At 37.2% G+C, this 21,412-nt stretch overlaps 3 protein-coding genes across 5 annotated transcripts; all 3 read left to right on the top strand.

Annotated features, from left to right (window-relative positions):
• The first annotated feature begins 59 nt into the window (after positions 1 to 59).
• Positions 60 to 13,846, top strand: prdm15 (PR domain containing 15). 2 transcript variants are annotated; one of them, XM_084104769.1, is made up of 24 exons: positions 60 to 128; positions 1,354 to 1,393; positions 1,546 to 1,639; positions 2,453 to 2,606; positions 2,683 to 2,835; positions 3,008 to 3,110; positions 3,190 to 3,438; positions 3,568 to 3,721; positions 4,363 to 4,484; positions 4,586 to 4,680; positions 4,794 to 4,881; positions 5,574 to 5,741; positions 6,014 to 6,108; positions 6,204 to 6,335; positions 6,576 to 6,719; positions 8,391 to 8,554; positions 8,663 to 8,742; positions 8,894 to 9,013; positions 9,842 to 9,973; positions 10,056 to 10,139; positions 10,227 to 10,402; positions 11,293 to 11,370; positions 11,690 to 11,893; positions 12,758 to 13,846. In XM_084104769.1, the coding sequence occupies exons 2-24, from the start codon at positions 1,363 to 1,365 to the stop codon at positions 13,304 to 13,306; spliced, it is 3,369 nt and encodes a 1,122-aa protein (XP_083960895.1). In that variant the 5' UTR covers positions 60 to 128; positions 1,354 to 1,362; the 3' UTR covers positions 13,307 to 13,846. The 2 variants fall into 2 exon arrangements, with proteins under 2 accessions (XP_083960895.1, XP_083960894.1); XM_084104768.1 differs by having other exon boundaries at positions 3,565 to 3,721.
• A 128-nt stretch (positions 13,847 to 13,974) lies between these two features.
• On the top strand, positions 13,975 to 17,621 carry tbl2 (transducin beta like 2). 2 transcript variants are annotated; one of them, XM_084104708.1, is made up of 8 exons: positions 13,975 to 14,070; positions 14,169 to 14,474; positions 14,632 to 14,747; positions 15,262 to 15,446; positions 15,572 to 15,723; positions 15,818 to 15,944; positions 16,151 to 16,303; positions 17,059 to 17,621. In XM_084104708.1, the coding sequence occupies exons 2-8, from the start codon at positions 14,342 to 14,344 to the stop codon at positions 17,516 to 17,518; spliced, it is 1,326 nt and encodes a 441-aa protein (XP_083960834.1). In that variant the 5' UTR covers positions 13,975 to 14,070; positions 14,169 to 14,341; the 3' UTR covers positions 17,519 to 17,621. The 2 variants fall into 2 exon arrangements, with proteins under 2 accessions (XP_083960834.1, XP_083960833.1); XM_084104707.1 differs by having other exon boundaries at positions 13,983 to 14,474.
• A 771-nt stretch (positions 17,622 to 18,392) lies between these two features.
• On the top strand, positions 18,393 to 21,152 carry bcl7ba (BAF chromatin remodeling complex subunit BCL7B a). Its single transcript, XM_084104441.1, has 6 exons — positions 18,393 to 18,555; positions 19,154 to 19,229; positions 19,412 to 19,514; positions 19,632 to 19,802; positions 20,185 to 20,264; positions 20,405 to 21,152. The coding sequence occupies exons 1-6, from the start codon at positions 18,464 to 18,466 to the stop codon at positions 20,495 to 20,497; spliced, it is 615 nt and encodes a 204-aa protein (XP_083960567.1). The 5' UTR covers positions 18,393 to 18,463; the 3' UTR covers positions 20,498 to 21,152.
• The last annotated feature ends 260 nt before the right edge of the window (positions 21,153 to 21,412 follow it).

The following is a 21,412-nucleotide window of genomic DNA, read 5'->3' as shown; positions in this document are numbered from 1 at the left end:
CCATATGAGGAAAAAATACACTTCCCATAATGCAATTCGCGGGTCTTATTTCCGGTCCTGCGCGGTTTCTGGAGCGGATTGGAACCCGGAGTCAGGATTCACTAAATGTGTAGACGTTTGGAAAACAGGTAATGACTTTATGCTAAACTTGTGAGGTAGTTATATTCAAACGCATTGAACGAAATCCCCAAATGCTCCTCATTCAAAGGTGCAGCAGCAATGAAAAGTGTGAGCGAAGCGAGTTTGTTGTGCTTTGCGCTTTCAAACGCTCTGGCTCCAGATGAGCGCTGCGTCTCCATTCCATCCGCCATGCCGATTGTTCTTTGTTACATTTGCATTGCTGAAAGAGAGCGAGCGCAGCCTGAGATCGGAGTTAAAACCCGGCTACAGTTTGAAATCTTCCCAAATCACGGATTCTGTCCGCATCGGTCCGTATTGTACTCTTTCCCTGGCTGCTTACAGGCGTTTCATTCGCGGACAGTTCCCTGTACTGCGTTGATAAAGAGCGTCATGCGTTGTGATTGTTGATCTTGGGAGCATCAACTAAATCTGTTGCATTGTGTAATGGGTTTTGTTGACTGTCAGCAATGCAATCAACACAGCGTTATAATGGAAAAGTGCTTTTAATTGTTTTTTTTGCATTTAGACCCGAAGGACTGGAGGATAATTTTAAACGTATTATTTCAAATAATTTTCTCCTTATACATACTAGGCATATGTTTAGTCCAGATTTATAAAGTTATATAAAAAATATATTAAAAACCCAGTTCATACCAAATGCTTAAATACACCCGATGAACATTTTTAAAATTCATGTCATTTATATATATATAATATATATTAAAAATAATATATGGTAAAATATATACACAAAAAAGCCTAATTTTAAAGGCAGATATATATATATATATATATATATATATATATATATATATATATATATATATATATATTCATAGTATTTTATTATTATTATATTTGTAACAAATTACTTTAGTACTTTAATAATTGGATGTTTACCAAAGCTAATTTTTTTATTTATTATTGGTTTTACATTTTTCCAATATATGTAGTCAACATGAAAAAGAAAGTTTATATTTCTAAGAACCTGCATGTTTTTAATATTTTAATGTCATATGTTTCAAAATAGAATTTGAAATGGTCTCAGATGTGTTTTATATGTATAACTATATATGTATATGTATGTGTGCGTGTGTGTGTGTGTGTGTATATATATATATAATGTGTGTGTGTGTGTGTGTGTGTGTGTGTGTGTTATTAATAAGTATCATAAGGACAGCATGCTGTTACAGGTGTTAAAACTAATGTACATATTTGATGTATCATCTTTAGGGTGTCAGAATGGCAGAGCAGACACCAGATGAGTTTATTTGTAAGTGCACAACTATAATCTTGCTTGTTTATGAATATGCATGGAAGTTGGAACATTATTGTATCCTTATTGTCACTAGTGAGCTTTTTTGCAGTGTCCTTGTTTTACTCAAGTACATGGCATAATATTGCATGTGACTCTTCTTCCTGCAGGGTGTGAGGACTGCGGGCAGTACCATGACTCTGAGTGTCCTGAGCTGGGACCCATCGTCACAGTGAAGGACTCATTTGTTCTAAGTCGGGCACGGTGAGCGGACATGGGTGGCTTTTGGCCAAATACCCTCAAAAAGGGTCTTGGCACCATCTGAGAGCACTGACCCCAATTAGATGGTCATATGTGTGATTTTCAAAGGCCATATATTGACTGTCTTATGTTTATTATCAGTATATATGTATGACTTGGTATTTCTTTTAATGGGAAATTCTTGGACTAGGTGCTTGAATTTCTTAGTGCCTTCGTGATATTTATCACTGAATTGTATTATGACAATAACAGTAGGCCTATGCATTAAGCATTACATTATGCCAGGGTTTCCCAAACTGGGGTTAATGGAAGAACTGCAGGGGGATTGTGAGATGAAAAGATAATGATCATACATAATTAAATCATAAAAAAAACACATTTTGTTACATATATTACAAATTTAAATATCATACATTTTGTCTGTACACTATCCTTCAAAAGTTTGGGGTCAGTAAGATTGTTTAAGAGAAAACATTTCTCTCTTATGATCACCAAGGATGCATTATTTGATCATAAATACAGTTACAATTATTTACAATTTTAAGGACCTTCTTTTCTTTTTTTAATATATTTTAAAATGTAATTTATTCCTTGGATGGCAAAGGTACATTTTCAGCATCATTACTCCAGTCTTCAGCGTCACATGATCCTTCAGAAACCATTCTAACATGCTGATTTGCTGCTCAAGAAACATTTACCTGAGCATAAGAGACATCTTATGAAATTCTTAAAACATTAAGAAATTCTTAATTATTCCACACTTTTGGCTGTATATGAAATTTTAACTTAAGAGCATAATCATTGTCCATGTTCCAGGTCATCTTTACCAGACAGCTTGGAGATCAGATCAGCTGAGGAGGGGAACGAAGGCGTGTTTGTACTTAGACGGCTGGTTAAAAGGACTCGATTTGGCCCTTTTGAGGCCAAGAGGGTTCCAAGCCTTCAAATTGAGGGTGCATTTCCTTTAAAGGTAAACAATAGACCATTAATATGTCACTCCTAACCACATTACCTATACTTAATGTTTTCTCTATTGTGCATCTTAGATATTCCAGAAGGACGGATCGGTGGTGTGTTTTGACTCCTCCAATGAAGACGACTGTAACTGGATGATGTTGGTTCGGCCTGCCACAGACCACCAACACCAAAATCTGACGGCCTACCAGCAAGATGATGATGTTTACTTTAATACATCACAGGTGCATTGATGCCGCACTGTCACTTCTGTTCCTTTCATAGCACTGTGGTTATATTTGCTATCAAATAATGCATGACTTAGATTGTAAATTGATGAAATTTATTTATTGCAGTGTTCTAGTAAACTTCAAATGGCAATTTATTCGAATTGTTCTTTCATTTCCTCCATTTCAGGATGTTCTGCCCGGAACAGAATTGAGAGTCTGGTATGGGGCATTTTATGCCAAAAAAATGGATCGGCTTGTTCTTAGGTCACCTGTACTTCCACCTCCATCAGGTATGTGTGCTTTAAAGTATCTGTGCAGTGTGCAGTATACGTATGCTTAATGACGTAATTTATCATTTTGCCTCTTCAGAAATGGTGTCCTGCAAACCTGGAGTCCCTTCGGCGAAGGGGCCACCAACAGAAACCCTTCCTGTCCCAGAGCAACTGCTCTGCCAAACCCCTGCAGACGCACCTGTCCAGCAGGTTGCAGAGGCGCTACCCCAAAACAACACGGCCAACGTTGCCCCCACCCCACCAGAGCCAACCAGAAAACAAGGCAGACCAAGACGGACGAAAGCACAGAAACTTGCGCCGAGTGGATCAGCTGATTCCGATCAAGGTGAGGTGGGGATTTCAGGGGTATAAAGGGGTTTGATCGGCAAAGTTGGTTTTTAAAGCACGTTTTGCAGAGAAGTAACACACGAAAAATAGTTTGAATGAGCTTTATTTTTCACTTCCCATCTAGCAGAATCCACTGTTCCTGCATCTGGTGAGCCGCCTCTCAGTACTTTGGCTCCTGATGTTCCCCTTACTGTACTGGATGTCCAAGAGGTCATGGTGGCTGGAGACGGCCCGCCACTCAAAACATCTCGGGTGACACGCTCCCCCATCTCCTCTGGGAAGTAAGGACAACCTTTACGATTCACTTATGTCACATCCTCTGGGTCTTAAAACACATACACTACTGTTTAAAAGTTTGGGGTTTGTTTTATAGAAAGAAAGAAAGAAAGAAAGAAATACTTCTATTCAGAAAGGATGCATTAAATTGATCAAAAGTGACATTGAAGACATTTATAATGTCACAAAAGATTTCTACTTTGAATAATATAATATAATATATATATATATATATATATAAAATTCATCAAAGAATCCTAAAAAATGTATTATGTTTCCACAAAAATATTAGGCAAATATTAACTGTTTTAAATGATGAGAAATGTTTATTGAGCTCCATATCAGCATATTAAAATGATTTCTGAAGGATAATGTGACACTGAAGACTGGAGTAATAATGCTGAAAATTCAGCTTTGCATCACAGGAATAAATTAAATTTTAAAATATATTAAAATAGAAAACAGGAATTTAAATTGTAATAATATTTATATACTGTTATTACTGTTAATAATACTGTTTTTTACTGTATTTTTGCTCAAATAAATGCAGCCACGGTGAAAAACATGATCAAATCTTACTGACCCCAAACTTTTGAACAGTAGTGTACTTTCACTTGAACAATTCTTGATCCTGTTTTTCTGTTAGACCTGGTGTGAGGAGGCGATCTCTGCGGCAGGGTGGTGATCATAAAAGAGTTTACCAGTGCTGCCTCTGCTGTAAGGTGTTTCAGAACAGCAGCAACCTCAACCGACACATCCGTTCCCACGGTAACTCTGCCATCATCTCAAGAAATAACTTCTCACACTGCATAACACAATTTGAGGTTATTAGATGTGCCATATGCTGAATACTTTTGTGTCACTTACAGGTGATAAGTGTTTTAAGTGTGACGAGTGTGACAAGATGTTCAGTCGAAAGGAGAGTCTTAAACAGCATATATCTTACAAACACAGCAAGAATCAGGTATGGCAATTTTTTAACTAATAACTTACTGATAGTTAAAATAGCATGTTTTAAAATGTCAAGATACATTCATTCATGTCTTTTATATGTTTTATTTGTGTGTGTTTTCTTAGTCTGATATAGAGTATAGGTACAAATGTTCAACCTGTGAGAAATCCTTCCGAGTGGAAAATGCCTTAAGATTTCATAACTGCAGGACAGGTAAAAAAAAAGAAAAAAGTTTCATTTTAATATTCATTCATTATAATAAGTACATTTTTGTGTTTTATATATATGGGGAGTTATTCAAATTTACATAATAAATAATAATATTAATACTGCTACTACTACTACTAATAATAATTTTTAGCATAATTATTGATGATGATAATAATAATGTTTGTGTTATATATTTTTTAATAAGTTATTGTATTATTGGTCAATTTACGGTATTATGTAAATTGCAATTTACCCTCCTTAATTTTACGGTAACACTACAATAAGATTTCATTTGTTAACATGAACAAGAATGAACAATACTTCTACAGCATTTATTAATCTTAAATAAATAAATAATGTTAATCTCAACATTTACTACTACATCTTTAAGATCAAAAGTTGTATCTGTTAACATAAGTCAATGCACTGTGAACTAACTTGAACATGAATATTTTTAGTACAGTAGCTAACATTAACAAAGGTTAATAAATGCTGTAAAAATATATTGCTGATTGTTAATATTAGTTAATGCATTAACTAATGTTAACTGATGAGACCTTAATTATTAACAATTTGACTTTTTTTGTTGCATGATTTGAGTTATAAAACACGCCTTTAGAAATTTATATGTATATAAAAATATGTATTTGACTGTATGCACAACATCTATTTTGTATGTTTCCCTCTTGTTGCAGATGACAAAACGTTCCAGTGTGAGATATGTTCAAGGTTTTTCTCCACTAACAGTAATTTGTCCAAGCACAAGAAGAAACACGGAGAGAAGCTGTATGCGTGTGAGATCTGCAATAAGATGTTCTACCGCAAAGATGTCATGCAGGACCACCAGAGGCGGCATGTTGTTGGTGAGTTATGAACGTTGCTGCTTCAAATAAAACAAGAAAATACTCTGTGCCCATGTAGAATATTTATATAAAGTCATTTTGAAAGTAAAATGGCAGGTAAAGTCTGTTTATCTAATCAGTAAATAAACACAAACATCTGCTCTACTTGACTTCTCTGTTTCTAGGCCTCATTAACTTTCTTTGTCCTTTTCTGTAGGTAAAGACCATCAACCATTATGTCACTTGCTCTGTGTGTGCACTAATGGCTTTCACCACCCATTGCTTTTCCACAGGTCCGAAAAACATGAAACGAGAGGAGCTTGAAGCGAACGGGGAGGAGGGAAGCAAATACAGAAAGGAGCCTTCGGCGTGTCCCATTTGTGGAAAGGTGGTGTTCCTAGACCAAGGACACCATATTTGTTGTTGATATCAGATCTGTGTAGCATTGAATAAATAAATAAAATAAATCACTTTTTATTCAAGGTGTTTTCCTGTCGGAGTAACATGAACAAACACTTACTAACCCACGGGGACAAGAAATACACCTGTGAGATCTGTGGCCGCAGGTTCTTCCGTGTGGACGTCCTGAGAGATCACATACATGTACACTTTAAGGTGAGGAATAGTGACATGCAAAATTATCTTTTCATTATCAAGTATGACCAGTTGACTAGTCAGCCTGAAGGAAGAGCTGAATAAATACGTCCCATCAAAGCATTTTTGTTAAGGGGCATTTAAATGCTTAAAGCATCATTTTAAAAAAAGTTAGTTAGCTAGTTGAGCATTATGACTACTCTAAAAAGAGTTCATTTGTTGTGGTGTACTCTAAATGAAGTCCAAAACGATCTCTTTCAGGACATCGCCTTAATGGACGAGCAGGAAAGAGAGGACTTCATTAAAAAGATTGGCATCTCTATGGAGGAGAGTGATGACAGTTCTGATGAGGAAGATGAGAAGAACGATCCTGAACATCACAAATACAGCTGCAAGAAATGTCAGGTAAAGTAGGAGATTAAACTGTTCTGATGTCTCGAAATTTTCAGCCTTTTGACGTTTTTTTTTATGTATAATATATATACACTCACCGGCCACTTTATTAGGTATACTTTGCTAGTACTGGGTTGGAGCCCCTTTTGCCTTCAGGACTGCCATAATTCTTCATGGCATTGATTCAACAAGGTGCTGGAAACATTCTTTAGAGATATTGGTCCCTATTGACATGATAGCATCACGCAGTTGCTGCCGATTTGTCGACTGCACATGTATGATGCGAATGCACATCCCAAAGTATGGAGGCCATTTGAGTGTAGTTAACTCATTGTCATGTTCAAGAAACCAGTTTGAGATGATTTGAGCTTTGTGACATGGCATGATATTCCTGATGGAAGTAGCCATCAGAAGATGGGTACATGAGGTCATAAAAGGATGGAAATTGTCAGAAACAATACTCAGGTAGGCTGTGGCGTTTAAACGATTGCTCAATTGTACTAAGGGGCCCAAAGTGTGCCGAGAAAATATCCCCCACACCATTACACCACTACCTCCAGCCTGAACTGTTGATTCAAGGCAGGATGGATCCATGCTTTTATTTTGTTTATGCCAAATTCTGACCCTACCGTATGAATGTTGCAGCAGAAATTGAGACTCATCAGACCAGGCAATGTTTTTCCAATTCTCTACTATCCAATTTTGGTGAGCCCATCTGAATCGTAGCTTCAGTTTCCTGTTCTTAGCTGACAGGAGTGGCACTGGTGTGTCTCCTGCTGCTGTAGCCTATCTGCTTTAAGGTTCGACGTGTTGTGCGTTCAGAGACGCTCTTCTGCATACATTTGTAACGAGTGTTACTGTTGCCTTTCTATCAGCTTGAGCCAGCCTGGCCATTCTTCTCTGACTTCCGGCATCATCATGGCATACATTTTCACGCATAGTGTGTGAAAATCCCTGTAGATCAGCAGTTTCTGAAATACTCAGACCACTGGCTGTCTGGCACCAACAACCATGCCAACCACGCCAGTCAAAGTCACTTAAATCACCTTTCTTCCCCATTCTGATGCTCAGTTTAAACTTTAGCAGATCACCTTGATCATCTCTACATGCCTAAATGCATTGAAGTGCTGCCATGTGATTGGCTTATTAGATCTGCCTTAATGAGAAATTGAACAGGTGTATCTAATAAAGTGGTTTTTTTTTTAAATATTATCAACAATTTAGTATCTATCACTTAATTTATTTATTGTTGAAAAGTACATTCAAATGTGTAATGCTAGAATTAGAATACAGTAAAAATCTAGATAAAAAATAATCAGTTTATGTTTTTATATTTATTCATTTTCATTTATATGCACCACTATATAAACAATAAGCAATATTTACCAACATATATTTCCACTAAAACATTTAATATACATAAAACATATATAAAAATACACATCCATTTCACTTCTTAATGTATAGACTTCCATTAACATTTGAACAAACAGTGGTGAACAATCAAGTAGAACAAATCATTTAATCAAATTTAATTGATTCACAGAAACATTTAATTGCTAAATAAAAAGTACATTAAAAATCATGATGTTGCTTAATCTTATATTCAAATATGCAAAATAGTTTATTTATTTATCATGAACATTCATTCTCTCTCCACCACTTTTCAACTACCTTCATCAGGTGACATTCGCCAAGGGTCGTGACTACTTGAAACACATAATGGACATGCATAAGGAAAAAGGTTACAACTGCACAATGTGCAACCGCCGTTTTGCTCTGAAGGCCACGTACAACGCTCACCTGGTCATCCACCGAGACCACCTGCCCGATCCTGCAGTGCAGAAGTAAGACAGAGAGATTGGATTTCAAATATTTGCTTCTTCACGAGGCTTTAGAAAAACATTTAAGATTCTTTTTTGCAGGAAAGTTAAATGCCATTCGTTTCTTCACAGATACATTCATCCGTGTGACATGTGCGGACGGATCTTCAACAGCATCGGCAACCTGGAGAGGCACAAAATCATCCACACAGGTGAGTCTTAGTACTACAAGTATAGCACACAGGTAGAAAAATAGATATTATGCTCTAAACTGAACAATTGCTTTGATTTTTAAAGTATTTAATCACTTACATTTTATAGACAAGGCTTAATTAAAAGTGATAAACCCTCTGGCCGCTGCAGGAGTGAAAAGCCATGGCTGTGATCAGTGTGGAAAGTCCTTTGCTAGGAAAGACATGCTAAAGGAACATCTGAGAGTCCATGACAACGTCAGAGACTTCCTGTGTGCAGAGTGTGGGAAAGGTGCGGACACTTATCTCCCTCTCCATCCCATAATACACCTTGCATAATAATGTCAAACACTGTCACTGCGTCCCAGTTCACCTACTTATACTACGCCCTAAAATTATGTACTGTTTTTGTGAAGAAAAAGTACATCATTTTGAGTGTGTAGCAGAGGAGTACGCAAGTTTTGAGATATACTACTTCGTCAGAATTGCGTCTTTAACGGACAGCTCTGTCACTTAGTTATGTGCATCCTGTCACCTTTTAAACTGCCCTGCCAATCATCTTGTCACAGTTAAAATCCTCCACATTTAATTTATACCATTTTGGACGTTGATCTGGCAGTCATGGGTCTTTCATGCGGAGAACTCTCCTCATGTGTTTGCAATTTGCATAATGATGCATTCAAAAGTTAATGACCAAACTTATCTGTACAAAAGTTCACAATGCTGTTGCAGATGAAATATAATGTGGATAACAGAGTAAAAATATATTTTCGTGAGGTTAGATACTGATAATAAATCACTCAAACCCCTTTATCTAAACCTCTCTTCTTAGTCTCTGGACTCACACATCCGGCATGTTTGTAGTTTTTTAACACTTTTTATTTGTTTGTAGTTCTACTCAAATTCTCGTCCATAGCCGTTAGAGTGTGCACGGATCTGCACTTTGGATTCTAACCGGAAAAAGTAGACCAATCTTAGGAATACTCATTTCAACACTATGATTTTGGACACAATAATTCTAATTTCGATTACTATTAAGGATGCATAGTATGCGAATTGGGACGCAGCATGTAGCTAAATTTTAACTGGATTAGGACATAAATGCATCTGTGTTTTCCAGGCATGAAGACAAAACATGCTCTACGGCATCATATGAAACTGCACAAGGGAATTAAAGAATATGAATGTAAAGAGTGTAACCGCAAATTTGCCCAGAAAGTCAACATGCTGAAGCATTACAAAAGACACACGGGTGAGGATCACATCATACTGTAATGTTACATATGATACATATTACAAAAATGTATTCAAAATATAATAATGTATTCCTTCAGGCACAAAGGACTTTATGTGTGAGCTGTGCGGGAAGACATTTAGTGAGAGAAACACAATGGAAACGCACAAGCTTATTCATACAGGTACAGTTCACTGAAATATTACACAGAGTTTGGTTTAATTACACTAAAACAGTCAAATATTTACTCTCGTCTGTCTCGTTTTTGCAGTTGGAAAGACGTTTTCTTGCGCTGTCTGTGACAAGAAGTATGTGACGCAGTATATGCTGCAGAAACACATGCAGTTGACCCATGAGAAGGTGGAGGCTCAGAGCTGTCACCTGTGCGGCACCAAAGTCTCCACACGAGCCTCCATGAACCGCCACATGCGCCGCAAACACCCCGAGGTGAGAAACAACCACACGCCACCAGGGTTAATGACATTACTGATTAAAATATTTCTTTTTCTTTTGATATTGTCAATGATAATTAAGATGAAAGACGAGATGAGAGACGAAAATGACAAATAATGATAATTCACTTAAAACACGGTATGTAATATGACTAAATAAAGTTGAAAGAGAACGAACAAATCACAGATTCTTGATTTTATTGCATTTTATAAAATGTCCCAACTTTTCTTGATTTGGGGTTGTAAATAAATGTTTAAATAAATAAACTATACATTTTTCAAAATGTTAATTTTTCAAGATAACTATCTATAAGTTTTCATCAAATAAATATTGTTTTTGTTGAGCAAATTACATGCTATTTTAGTCAGAGTAAATTGGGCAAAAAAAAAAAAACTAATTTATGAAAGTAAAAAATGAATGAGTATGAAATCCCAAGATAGTGATTAATTTTAAAAGACATTTTCATTTCATATTCACAAAAAAATAATAATATCGTGGCCACGAATTAAGAATTCATTCCACAACTTATTAAGTTATAGTAAATCATGACCACATTGAACTAATTTGCTCCCTTGTTTTGATTTAACTAAAACAATGTAACAAATTTTTACAACGTGGCCATGATTTACTAAAACGAGGGATCAAATTATTATATTGTGTGCGTGATTTACTTAAAATGAGGGAACTATTTAGTAAAACGTCCTGACGTAACTAACTAATTATTTACTACTATACTAGTAATTAACTAATTGTTCATTTGTGGCCATGATATACATATTTTTTGTCATATGCAGGGCTCCGTACATATTGCATTTTTTGATCACACCTTTAAAATGTTTGAGCTTATGGAAAGCCATATGTCTAAGATTCATATGATCTTTCAGATTGTGACTGTACGATTGGGTGACTTTGATCTTCAAGAACCATCAACAGTCGACGCCTCTACCATTAGTATTGCACAGGTTTGTCTTTTAACAACCTGTATTGCATGATGATAGACAGAGAATGAAAATGAAAGGAGGATAGGGAAATTTATTTTTGGTTATATTGTTGGTCTTTTTAATGCCTTTAATAGATAGGATAGGGTAGATGAGACAGGAAGCAATGGGGTGGAGAGAGAGGGGAACAGGACAGCCAGGACTCGAACTCTGGTCGCCTGAGGCACATCTGCGCCACATGTCGGAGCGCTGTCCACAAGGCTATTGCTCTGACTTGAGAGACATTTCATTGTTTTTTTTTTTCATTATTTGGTTTCTGTTTGTTGTTCTCTCTGTTATTCAGCCCTCTCTGACTCTGGAGAAAGGCTCTCTCGCTGTGGAAAAAGTCTCCAGGAACTCCAATCCCTCCAAGAAGAGGGCAAAATTCCTGCCTCACGAGTCTGAGCTGTCTGATTCAGACGAGTACGCTGACTTCACCAGCAGAACCACTGAGTTCTCGAACACCGTGGGAGATGAAACCAACTCTGCTGTGCAGAGCATTCAGCAGGTTTGTTCCGTCAGAAATTATCTCTTAGCATTTCGCCCATTAAAGTCAACATGAAAACAAAATTGAGCATAGACTATCGTTCAAAGTTTTGTACAATGTTTTTAATTAAATGAAAAATTCAACAAGGGAGCATTAAATTGATCAAAAATGACAGTAAAGACATTTCTAATGTTACAAAAGATTTGTATTTTAAATAAATGCTATTCTTTTGAACTTTATATTCATCAAAGAACCCTGAAGAAAAATGCTGCAAATTCAGCTTTGCCATGACAGGAATAAATTACATTTTAATATATATTTTGCAATATTCCTGTTTTTACTGTAAATTTTGATAAAATAATTGCAGCCTTGGTGAGCATTTGTTCAAAAACATTTAAAATTCTTACCGACCCCCTACTTTTGAACAGTAGTGTAACTTAAAACTAAACTCTAAAATCAATTATTTAAAATTACAAAAGTTAATTTAGGTATCACTACATTATAATGTACAGTGTGAAAATGGATATTCAAATTTGACTAAATATAAAAATTGATAAAATGAGCATGCCCAAATAAATATCCAATATCAACCAATACTGATACATTTAAAAAGCTCTAACATTGTCTGATAACCGAGATGGTACCAATACGTACACTACAGTATCCCTAGAATCAATAAATTCCTGATGGATAAAATCAAAAGAAAAATTTCTTGTTGAATATTTTGTTTCACTCTGAAATTTCAGAAGCAGAATGGGTTGTGAATGCCATTTCATGGACTTTTAAAACCGACAGATATTTCAATTTGGTTGTGCATTTGATTTTTTAGATGTTGCTTCATTCAATTATATTGAATAATCTCCTCTGTCAAATGTTCACACACAGGTGGTAGTGTTGGCTGACCCCAGCGCCCCTCCAGCCCCCTCCAGCTCGGTCAGTTTAACCAACATCACTGTGACTCCCATCACCACACCCGCTCCCGCCCAGTTCAGCAGCCTGCAGCCTGTCGCCGTCAGCCACCTCGCTCCGAGCGATCGGTCCCTCACCCTGGACAGCTCCATCCTCACTGTGACCTTCGACGCCGTCAGCGGTTCAGCCATGCTGCACAACCGTCCAGCAGATCTCCAGTCAGAGGCGGTGGGATCCACGGGGGCCGCGGCTCCGCAATCAGTGGCACATTTCATCAACCTCACCACCTTCGTCAACCCCATCTCCCACCAGCTGGAGCAGCCCGCTTTAACCTGGAGGCCCGTCGCACCGGCCGATGGAGATCATGCCACCGCCATAGATGACACCCAGACGGATGTTCAGTCCGCTCAGGCACCGTCAGAGCAGCCACAACCACTGCCAGAACAAAGGCATCAGATTCAGCCGCAAGTCACAGGACCTCCTCAACAACAGACCACTGCAGCACCGCAGATGTTCAGCTACTGAGAAATCAAGTATATGATGTAATTTATAGCTACGGTCCCTTTTCGGAAATTTGACCAATATGAGGAAAGGATTTGTTATTAATTGAGCGCTTCACGTTGTTGAAAGTACGACTGTGACTTTAAGGGCAGCACAAGCCTTTTGTTGGAATTGATGAAAAACCGGTGGACAATTTCAACCAACTATTAAGATGCTGAAGATTATTATTATTATTTTTTACGAATGCATGAAACGTCTGGTGATGATTTAAGAGAAAGCGAGGACCTTAGTTTTTCAAAATTATAACTAGAATTATATTTGTTGTTTGATGTCATTCTGTAGCACCTGTGGAGTGATGATGTCAAAAAGAATGAATCTATAGAAATGCAATACATGGATATAGTGTATTGTGAGTGCTAACTGGAAATATTTTCTATTTTTTCTTTCCTTTTTTTAGGAAAAATGAGTTGTCCTAATAAATGCATGTATGGATTTGTCTCAAATGTGTGAATATCCACCAATAACTTTAAATAAAAAAAATCTCTAATATCGTCCAATAACTGATACCAGTATGTAGTGTATCCCTAAAATCAAATCATATTTTGTTAATCATTCTTTGGATCATTTTGGTGTAAACGGAACATTTGTAAATTTCTGCTGAGACTCCAAACCGTTAGGGGCGCTAACGACAGCTCGAACGTTTCATTCGCTCACCAACGAAAGAGAGAGTCTCGCGGCTGCGCGGTGGAGACTGGAGAACTGTGAAGAGATATTTAGCACTTGATTACGTGCGTGTAGTGTAATTCATTCTGAGATAACAGACCCATTTTGAGGTTTCATTTTATACACGTAATTTCTATAATAAGTTTTGCAATTTTCAAAACAGATACAGGTGCTGCCCCGAGAAGTTTGATCTATTAGGATAGTCAATGAAGAGGCATTGGAGTGAAGTGGAACTAAGTGCGACTCAAGTTACAGAGAAGAGAGAGAAACAGATCTGCTTCTATACAGCCTGCTTGCCTGTGTCAGGGGTGATAACGTGGCACAAACCTCGCCAAGATGGAGTTTGCAGCGATCTTTGCACTGTCAGTACTGATAGGTGCACTGGTTTTGTTAGTGGTCGTGGCTGTTGGTAGACAGAAAGGTGAATTATCTGAGCAAAACGAACAGAAGAAAGACAACGATGCACCGGGTAAGTGTGTCTGTGTGTCCCTCTTCTATATTGCCAGCAGCAACTTTAGCTTTAAATTTTTGTCACTAACATAACGATGTTGTAAGTTCGTTTCAAAGACATGGTTTAGGTTGGAGAGTAGTTTATTTTGATGCTATGTAACTGGATAATGTTACAGTGGAGGAAAATGCAACGAAGGCTCCTTCCAAAAAGCAGAAGCAGCAACAGCGCCCCCGTAAGGAGAGACCGCAGCAGCACACATTCTCACACCAGCTACTGGCTTCCTCTCTCAAGGTATTTCGTGATCAAATCTAAAAAATATAGTAAACACATGACGTCATTTGCTGGCAAAGCATGTCAAGGTCAACCAGTAGAAGACCAGGATGGCAAAGAAATTAATGGTTTTATTCAGGAAGGATGCATCAAAATGAAAAATGACAGTAAAGACATATCATGTTACAAGACATTTCGTTTTTTCTTCAGTTTCTACCTATCAAAGAATTCTGAAAAAATGTATGACTAAAATATTAAGCAGCACATATGGTTTCAACATTGATAATAATACAGAAATGTTTCTTGAGCACCAAATCATCATATTAGACTGATTCCTGAAGGATCATGTGACACTGAAGACTGAAGTAATGATGCTGTAAATTCAACTTTGCCATCATAGGAATAAATTACATTTTAAAATATAAATTGTAATGATATTATATTGGGTTATATTGTCTTATTTTAAATCTCAAGATTGCGAACTGTCTCCTGTATATTGATCTGTATTTCTGTGCATTTCATTCCCCCCTTCTAGAGTCACAGTGGCAATGTGACGTGCCTGGATTTTAGTAGCAATGCCAAATACCTTGCATCTTCCTCAGATGACCGTACCATCAGGATTTGGAGCACTAAAGACTTCCTTGACCGAGATCACAAGTGCTTGCGGGCCAACGTCGAGTTTGACCACGCCACACTCGTCCGCTTCAGCCCAGACTGTCGGTACGTTTGGCCTCATTAACACGCCCAATTTATGTAATTAACATATTTTGTCATGTTAAATCTACAAGTTTTCTGTTACTGTTTTAAACAGTTATTACTGCTGACTGGTTGTTTTTTATCCCTAGAGCATTTATCACTTGGCTGTCTAATGGAGAGACCATTCGAATCTATAAGATGATTAAAAAAGATGATGGGACATTCAATTTCAAAGCTGCTCCAGGGGATTTCCCTCAGAAACACAAGGGGATCATTATCAACATTGGAATCGCAGAGACAGGTCAGTGGACTTAATTAAATCCATCTGAACTTTATTAAATGTCATATGCACGCTTGCATAAGACTTAATTACTAATTTTAGATTCTGTTTTCAGGCAAATTTATAATGTCTGCCTCTGTTGACACCACCATTGTGATCTGGGATCTGAGAGGAGAGGTTTTAGCTACTATCAACACTAATCAGATGACCAACTCGCATGCTGCAGTGTCACCGTGTGGACGGTTAGTTCAAGAAGCAATACGAGCAGCTCCTTATGTACAAGTGTTTTTGGGTCAAATATATTTTTAATATATTTATGTAATAACGTTTGCGTAATAATGAAACCCTCTTTGCAACATCTGCATGTGCTGTCAATGGTATTAAAGAAGTGTAATGCAGATGAAATAGATTTAAACCTCTATTTTTTATATATATTTCTTCTCATAAGGTTTGTTGCTTCCTGTGGCTTTACCCCCGATGTGAAGGTGTGGGAGGTTTGCTTTGCTAAATCAGGGGAGTTCAAAGAGGTCACCCGTGCATTTGACCTTAAGGGACACTCAGCTGGAGTTTACTCCTTTGATTTCTCCAATGACTCTCGAAGGCAAGATCATCTTTCTCTCACTCACACACACTCTCTCTCTCTCTCTCTCTCTCTCTCTCTCTCTCTCTCTCTCTCTCTTAGTATTATTCATAATCATATACTATTATTCATATTTTGAATGTTCAGTTTTTATTTTAATTTTAGTTTGCTTTAGTAATTTTATGTACATACTTTTGTCACTTTTATTAGTTCATTTAATTTAATTTAATTTTTTAGCTTAAAGTCCCCTGGTAGTCTTCTGTAGGTTATCCCTTAAAACTCATCTTTGATCACCAAAATGACACATTTAAACGTTTTCTCCTGTGAAATGTTTTTATTCATGCCTTAAAATAGCTTGAATGTAACTCTACACCCTTGCTTCATTTAGTATACGTGGTTCTATGAATATGCAAATTAGTCCCCGCCTCCACTCACTCACACCAGCTCAGAGATCCACTCGATCAGCTTTACTGTAGTAAATGCTGCACAATGGGAAGTGGAAATACTGGTTTAATTCAGCCATATATGTTTGAACCAGAAACTGATTCAGAAGAAGTGGAAGAATGAATCTAATGCTTTGAACAACTCAGAAGTTTTAGTTTTAGCAATTTTATTACTTCAACTTAAGTTTGTTGCCAAGGCCACGTTCTCTAATTTTAGTTTTTCATCAAATATATATATATAAACAATAGTTTTCAATGAGTTTATAATTCTCACGGTCAAATTTAAGTATAAATCGATAGCTACTACTAATAACAGTTCACTACCTTTTACAGAATGGTGACTGTGTCCAAAGACGGCACATGGAAGCTGTGGGACACTGATGTGGAGTATAAGAAAAAGCAGGACCCATATTTGCTCCGGACCGTGCCATGTCAGGTGTCGGAGGGGAGCCGCGTTGCCCTGTCCCCCGACGGTCGTGTAGTAGCCATATCAAACGGTTGTGATATAGCCTTATACAGTGCTACCACTGGTGAACTAGAGGAGGAGTTTCACGGTGTTCACAGCGAACAAATAGCCGACCTTAAGTTTGACATCAACAGCCGTTTCCTAGTGAGTACTGGGGACCGTGCCATTCGCGTCTTTCACAATGTAACCGGGTACCGCGCTGCCATCCAGGACATGGAGACCATGCTGAAGAAAACTACAAATGATGGAGTGAGACAGAGACTCCAGCAGCAGATATCAGATGCTCAGAGCGCTCTGGAAACAGTGCTGAATGCAACAAAGAACTAAAGGCTGATTTGTTTTCACTGGGAAGCAAGTCTGTTTTCGGTTTCAGAAATAAGTGGCTTTAGCATGCTGATTTTATTGAATAAATCAAATGTTTTTAAGTGTTTGTAAATGACTTTTGTTCCATTTCCACTACATTTTCATGTGTCGTCTTTTTGAGGCTTTAAAGGTGACGTGTTTACGCTTTTCAGGGGAAATATACTGCCCTACAAAGGCAACAAGCTGTAATACTGAAATGAATATATTTTGATTGATTGCATAGCTAGCTGCCTGCCTGTCAAAGGGCAGATTATTATTATACCTCAAATTTGACTAAATGTAGTCACTGTGTTTTTCATTTGAACTGCATTATGTTTGACTTTATCATTTTGCCTACTTGCGTATCTCTGCATATTGAACAGGGATAGGAATATTTTAGAATCAAATAATTGTTATACAGCACCTTTTAAGGAAGTTGTCAGCTGCAAAGTTTTGTAAGAATTAAATCAATAAAAGGTATATTTAAATAATTGTAAAATAATAAATAGAAATAATAAACTGTTAACGTTTTATTAAATGTTATTAACTCTTAAGAATTACAACACTAATTTTAATATCTTAATTCAGCTATAAAAAAAAAAAACAGCCGCCGAAGACTTTTATTTTGAAAGGTACTATAACTATTTAGAGTTAAGTTAAAGCATTTAGGTTATAAACAAGTATAATCCTTAAAATAGGATTTGGCCATTCGGTCGTTGACTCACTGTATATGATTATAATGACTATTATAAAGTTAATAAGAAAATGTTAAAAAATAAATAAAATAAAAACAGCAGCCACCTGTGCCCTGGTAAGTAGGTGGGACCTGTCAAGAAGCTCTGGAAAGTATGAGTTCTCGCGATGCGAGATTTGTGCAGCCAGACTGCGAGACCGACACGATTCCAGTAAGAGTACCGATAACATTCAGAAATGTCGGGTCGTTCGGTCCGCGCAGAGACCCGAAGTCGCGCTAAAGATGACATTAAGAAAGTGATGGCGGCCATCGAGAGAGTACGGAGATGGTGAGTATAACGGGCGACGTCAAGACACTTTGAAAGAGAAATGTTTTTCAAAAGAGAAACTTCAGTCGGAAAGGAGGAGGAGTTTGATAAGAGGATGCTGTTTGATTGACACAAGAGACAGCCAATGTCAGCGCACTTGTCTTTATTTTCTTAAGGGACAAGTGGCAAAAAGAGGCGGGACTTAAGGTTTTTAAAAGGTTTCTTCATGTGATGAAAAAGTGTAGTATGTAGGGACTGTCAGTAACCTGTAATAGCTAACTGATTTTATTGTTTGTTTTTTTACTAGTTTATATAATCTATTATACATTTGCTGTGCAAAAGAGTAATCCAAGCACACCCAGTAAGGCTTTAGCCCAACAAAACGAAGCACTTTTGTTATTGAAATAAATGGGGATATTTGATAGGGGTCATCTCATTAACAAATGGACCTTGTAATCCCATGTCCCAAAAAAACAGCTCTTAGATGAGCCAAAACTTTCTCCATCTGGAAACTTGATAAGTGTTTTTTTCTGCATGGTTGCGTTTTTAACATGGAAACTTGACAGAGCTTTTCAAGTCATGTATATAGGAAACCTGTTACACAATTGCTCCATTTCAGGGAGAAGAAATGGGTCACAGTTGGTGATACATCATTAAGAATATTTAAATGGGTTCCTGTGGTGGACACAAAGGAGGTACGACACATCTGATATGTTCTTTTCTCTTGGTTTTAATTGTACCTTCATGTCTCTGGATAAGCTAAATGCATGTACAAAAATATGTTGTTTCCATTGTTCCATGTAGATGAAAATATAACCTGTACATATTATCTGAAACTCCACAGTATTTACCGTATCTGTTACCCAATGTATTTTAGAAGGACAAGAGCAAAGTGTCTGTGGGTGGAGAAATGCAACGGAAGAATTTTCCCACGGAGGAGGCGTCTGATAACGCCTGTTCTGTACTATTAGATTTTCAAGGTGAACAGATGCAAAATTACAATTCTGTCATTGTTTGCTCACCCTCATGTTGTTCCAAACCCATATGACGTTCATGTCAAATTCAAATCTTCTCTTGGTTGCCTCCTGCCTTCTCAGATGACAACAGCAACCAGAGTTCTCTCGACTCATACCAGCATAAAATAGCTGCAGACAGCAGCAATAACTCCAGTCTACCGCCCAGTGAGCCGGTCAGTCCTGCACCTCAGAGTCTAGACTATCATACAGATGACCCACTGCCGCCCACCCTCGGCCAGGAAATCATGGAAGGTGAGACTCATAGCTTGCATTTTTTCATTAAGTTTAATGTTGACCTCAGAGCTGAGAGATTCATTATATTAGATTATACTACTTCATATTATTTTTCAATATTTAAATGTTAGTTTAATGTTAATCTCTGAGAGATTCATTACTCATATTATATTATTAATAAATGAATTACTCATTTTCAAAGGTATATTCAGTGTTTCATAAACCCTGAAGCTTTTATAAACCTTATTTAGATTCCACTGTAAGTTGTTTTCCCCTTTTTGTGTCATGCTGATTTGTTCTGAACAAATGCGTTGCGCTCTTATCTCCTAAAAATACAAAGTTCACTGAGATCTTTCAGTCAGTTGACCCACTTTCAACATGTTAACTTTTTTTTTTCTAGAACCGCTGCTGCAGTCAAGTGAGATTGCAGATGAGCCGCCAACACTGATCAAAGAAGATCTCCTTCCCCTCACTGCTCAGGTACAAAACAGTACAAAACTAGCCAGAGGTTGATAATAAAGCATGAATGCAAGGACAGTTCTTCTGCCTTGGGTTTGGGCCTTGCTTGCCTTCAAATTCAATCTTTTTTTACATTTTTGTGATTGTTCCTTTTTCTCCAGGTGCAGGAGGATGAGGACAGTTGTGGAGCCCCACCACTAAAAAGAATTTGTACCGAGCAGGTCTCGGTCATCCAGGCAGCCCCTCTGAGCTAACACACACACACACACACACACACACTGTACACTGGGCATTGATAATCAGCCAGACTGATCACTGACCTTCTTAGAACTGCTGCAAAAGACACAATATGGACCAGACATCGAAAAAGCACTATATTTATTATCGCATGGAATAGCTTTGCAACATTTAAGATTTACAAATCTTGGCCTTCCCTTTTTAACTCTTGTTCCCAGAACACACAGAATATGTTTCAATTCTGGTCATGTTGTAAAGATCTCGCAGTAGAATTCGGACGTGACATAAATTAAGCATTATTTCATAGGTTTATAAGCCAAAATCAAAAGAAGCCAGACTATTAACTGGACATTCCTGTTTACCGGGAGAGCAGTTCTCTCACTTTAAAGCCCTTCTTGTTGAAATTGCTGTTACAGTTATTATAATGATAATAGTTTTATGTTATAGTCAGTGGAATGTGATGCTTGATAAAAAAGAAAGCCATAAAATAATTTCATGTTGACTGAAGGCTTAGCCATTGTTGAAGAAAATGTATTTCAAAACAAAGACAAATAGTGAGTTATATAACAAGAGTACTTGAAATATAATTGAATACATCACGCTTTATGCACAAATAATCTCATTAGACCACACCATTCTCTTTTAATAAATACAATGACTTAACATGCAGAAGGTCTTCAATCAAATTCTGTGAGTTTACATGCAGATTGAAATGAATGTTTAAGCTATGATTCAAAAGATGTGAATGATATCTAGATTTTCTGTTTGTAGATTCTGGTCTCAGGGTATCTAGTGCCTCCAACTGTTAAAGAAGCACCCTTCCAGCTCTCCTTTTTTTCATTAATTGAACATTTACTAATTTGTCTCAATGTAACACATACATTGAAAGAAGTTATTATTTAGTATGTTGGTATTATTCATAAAATTTTATA

Source organism: Abramis brama (assembly GCF_963993115.1).
Source record: "Abramis brama genome assembly, chromosome: 25".
Taxonomy (NCBI): Eukaryota; Metazoa; Chordata; class Actinopteri; order Cypriniformes; family Leuciscidae; genus Abramis; species Abramis brama.
Note: the sequence above shows the minus strand (reverse complement) of the source record. Positions and strands in the feature narration are given on the sequence as shown.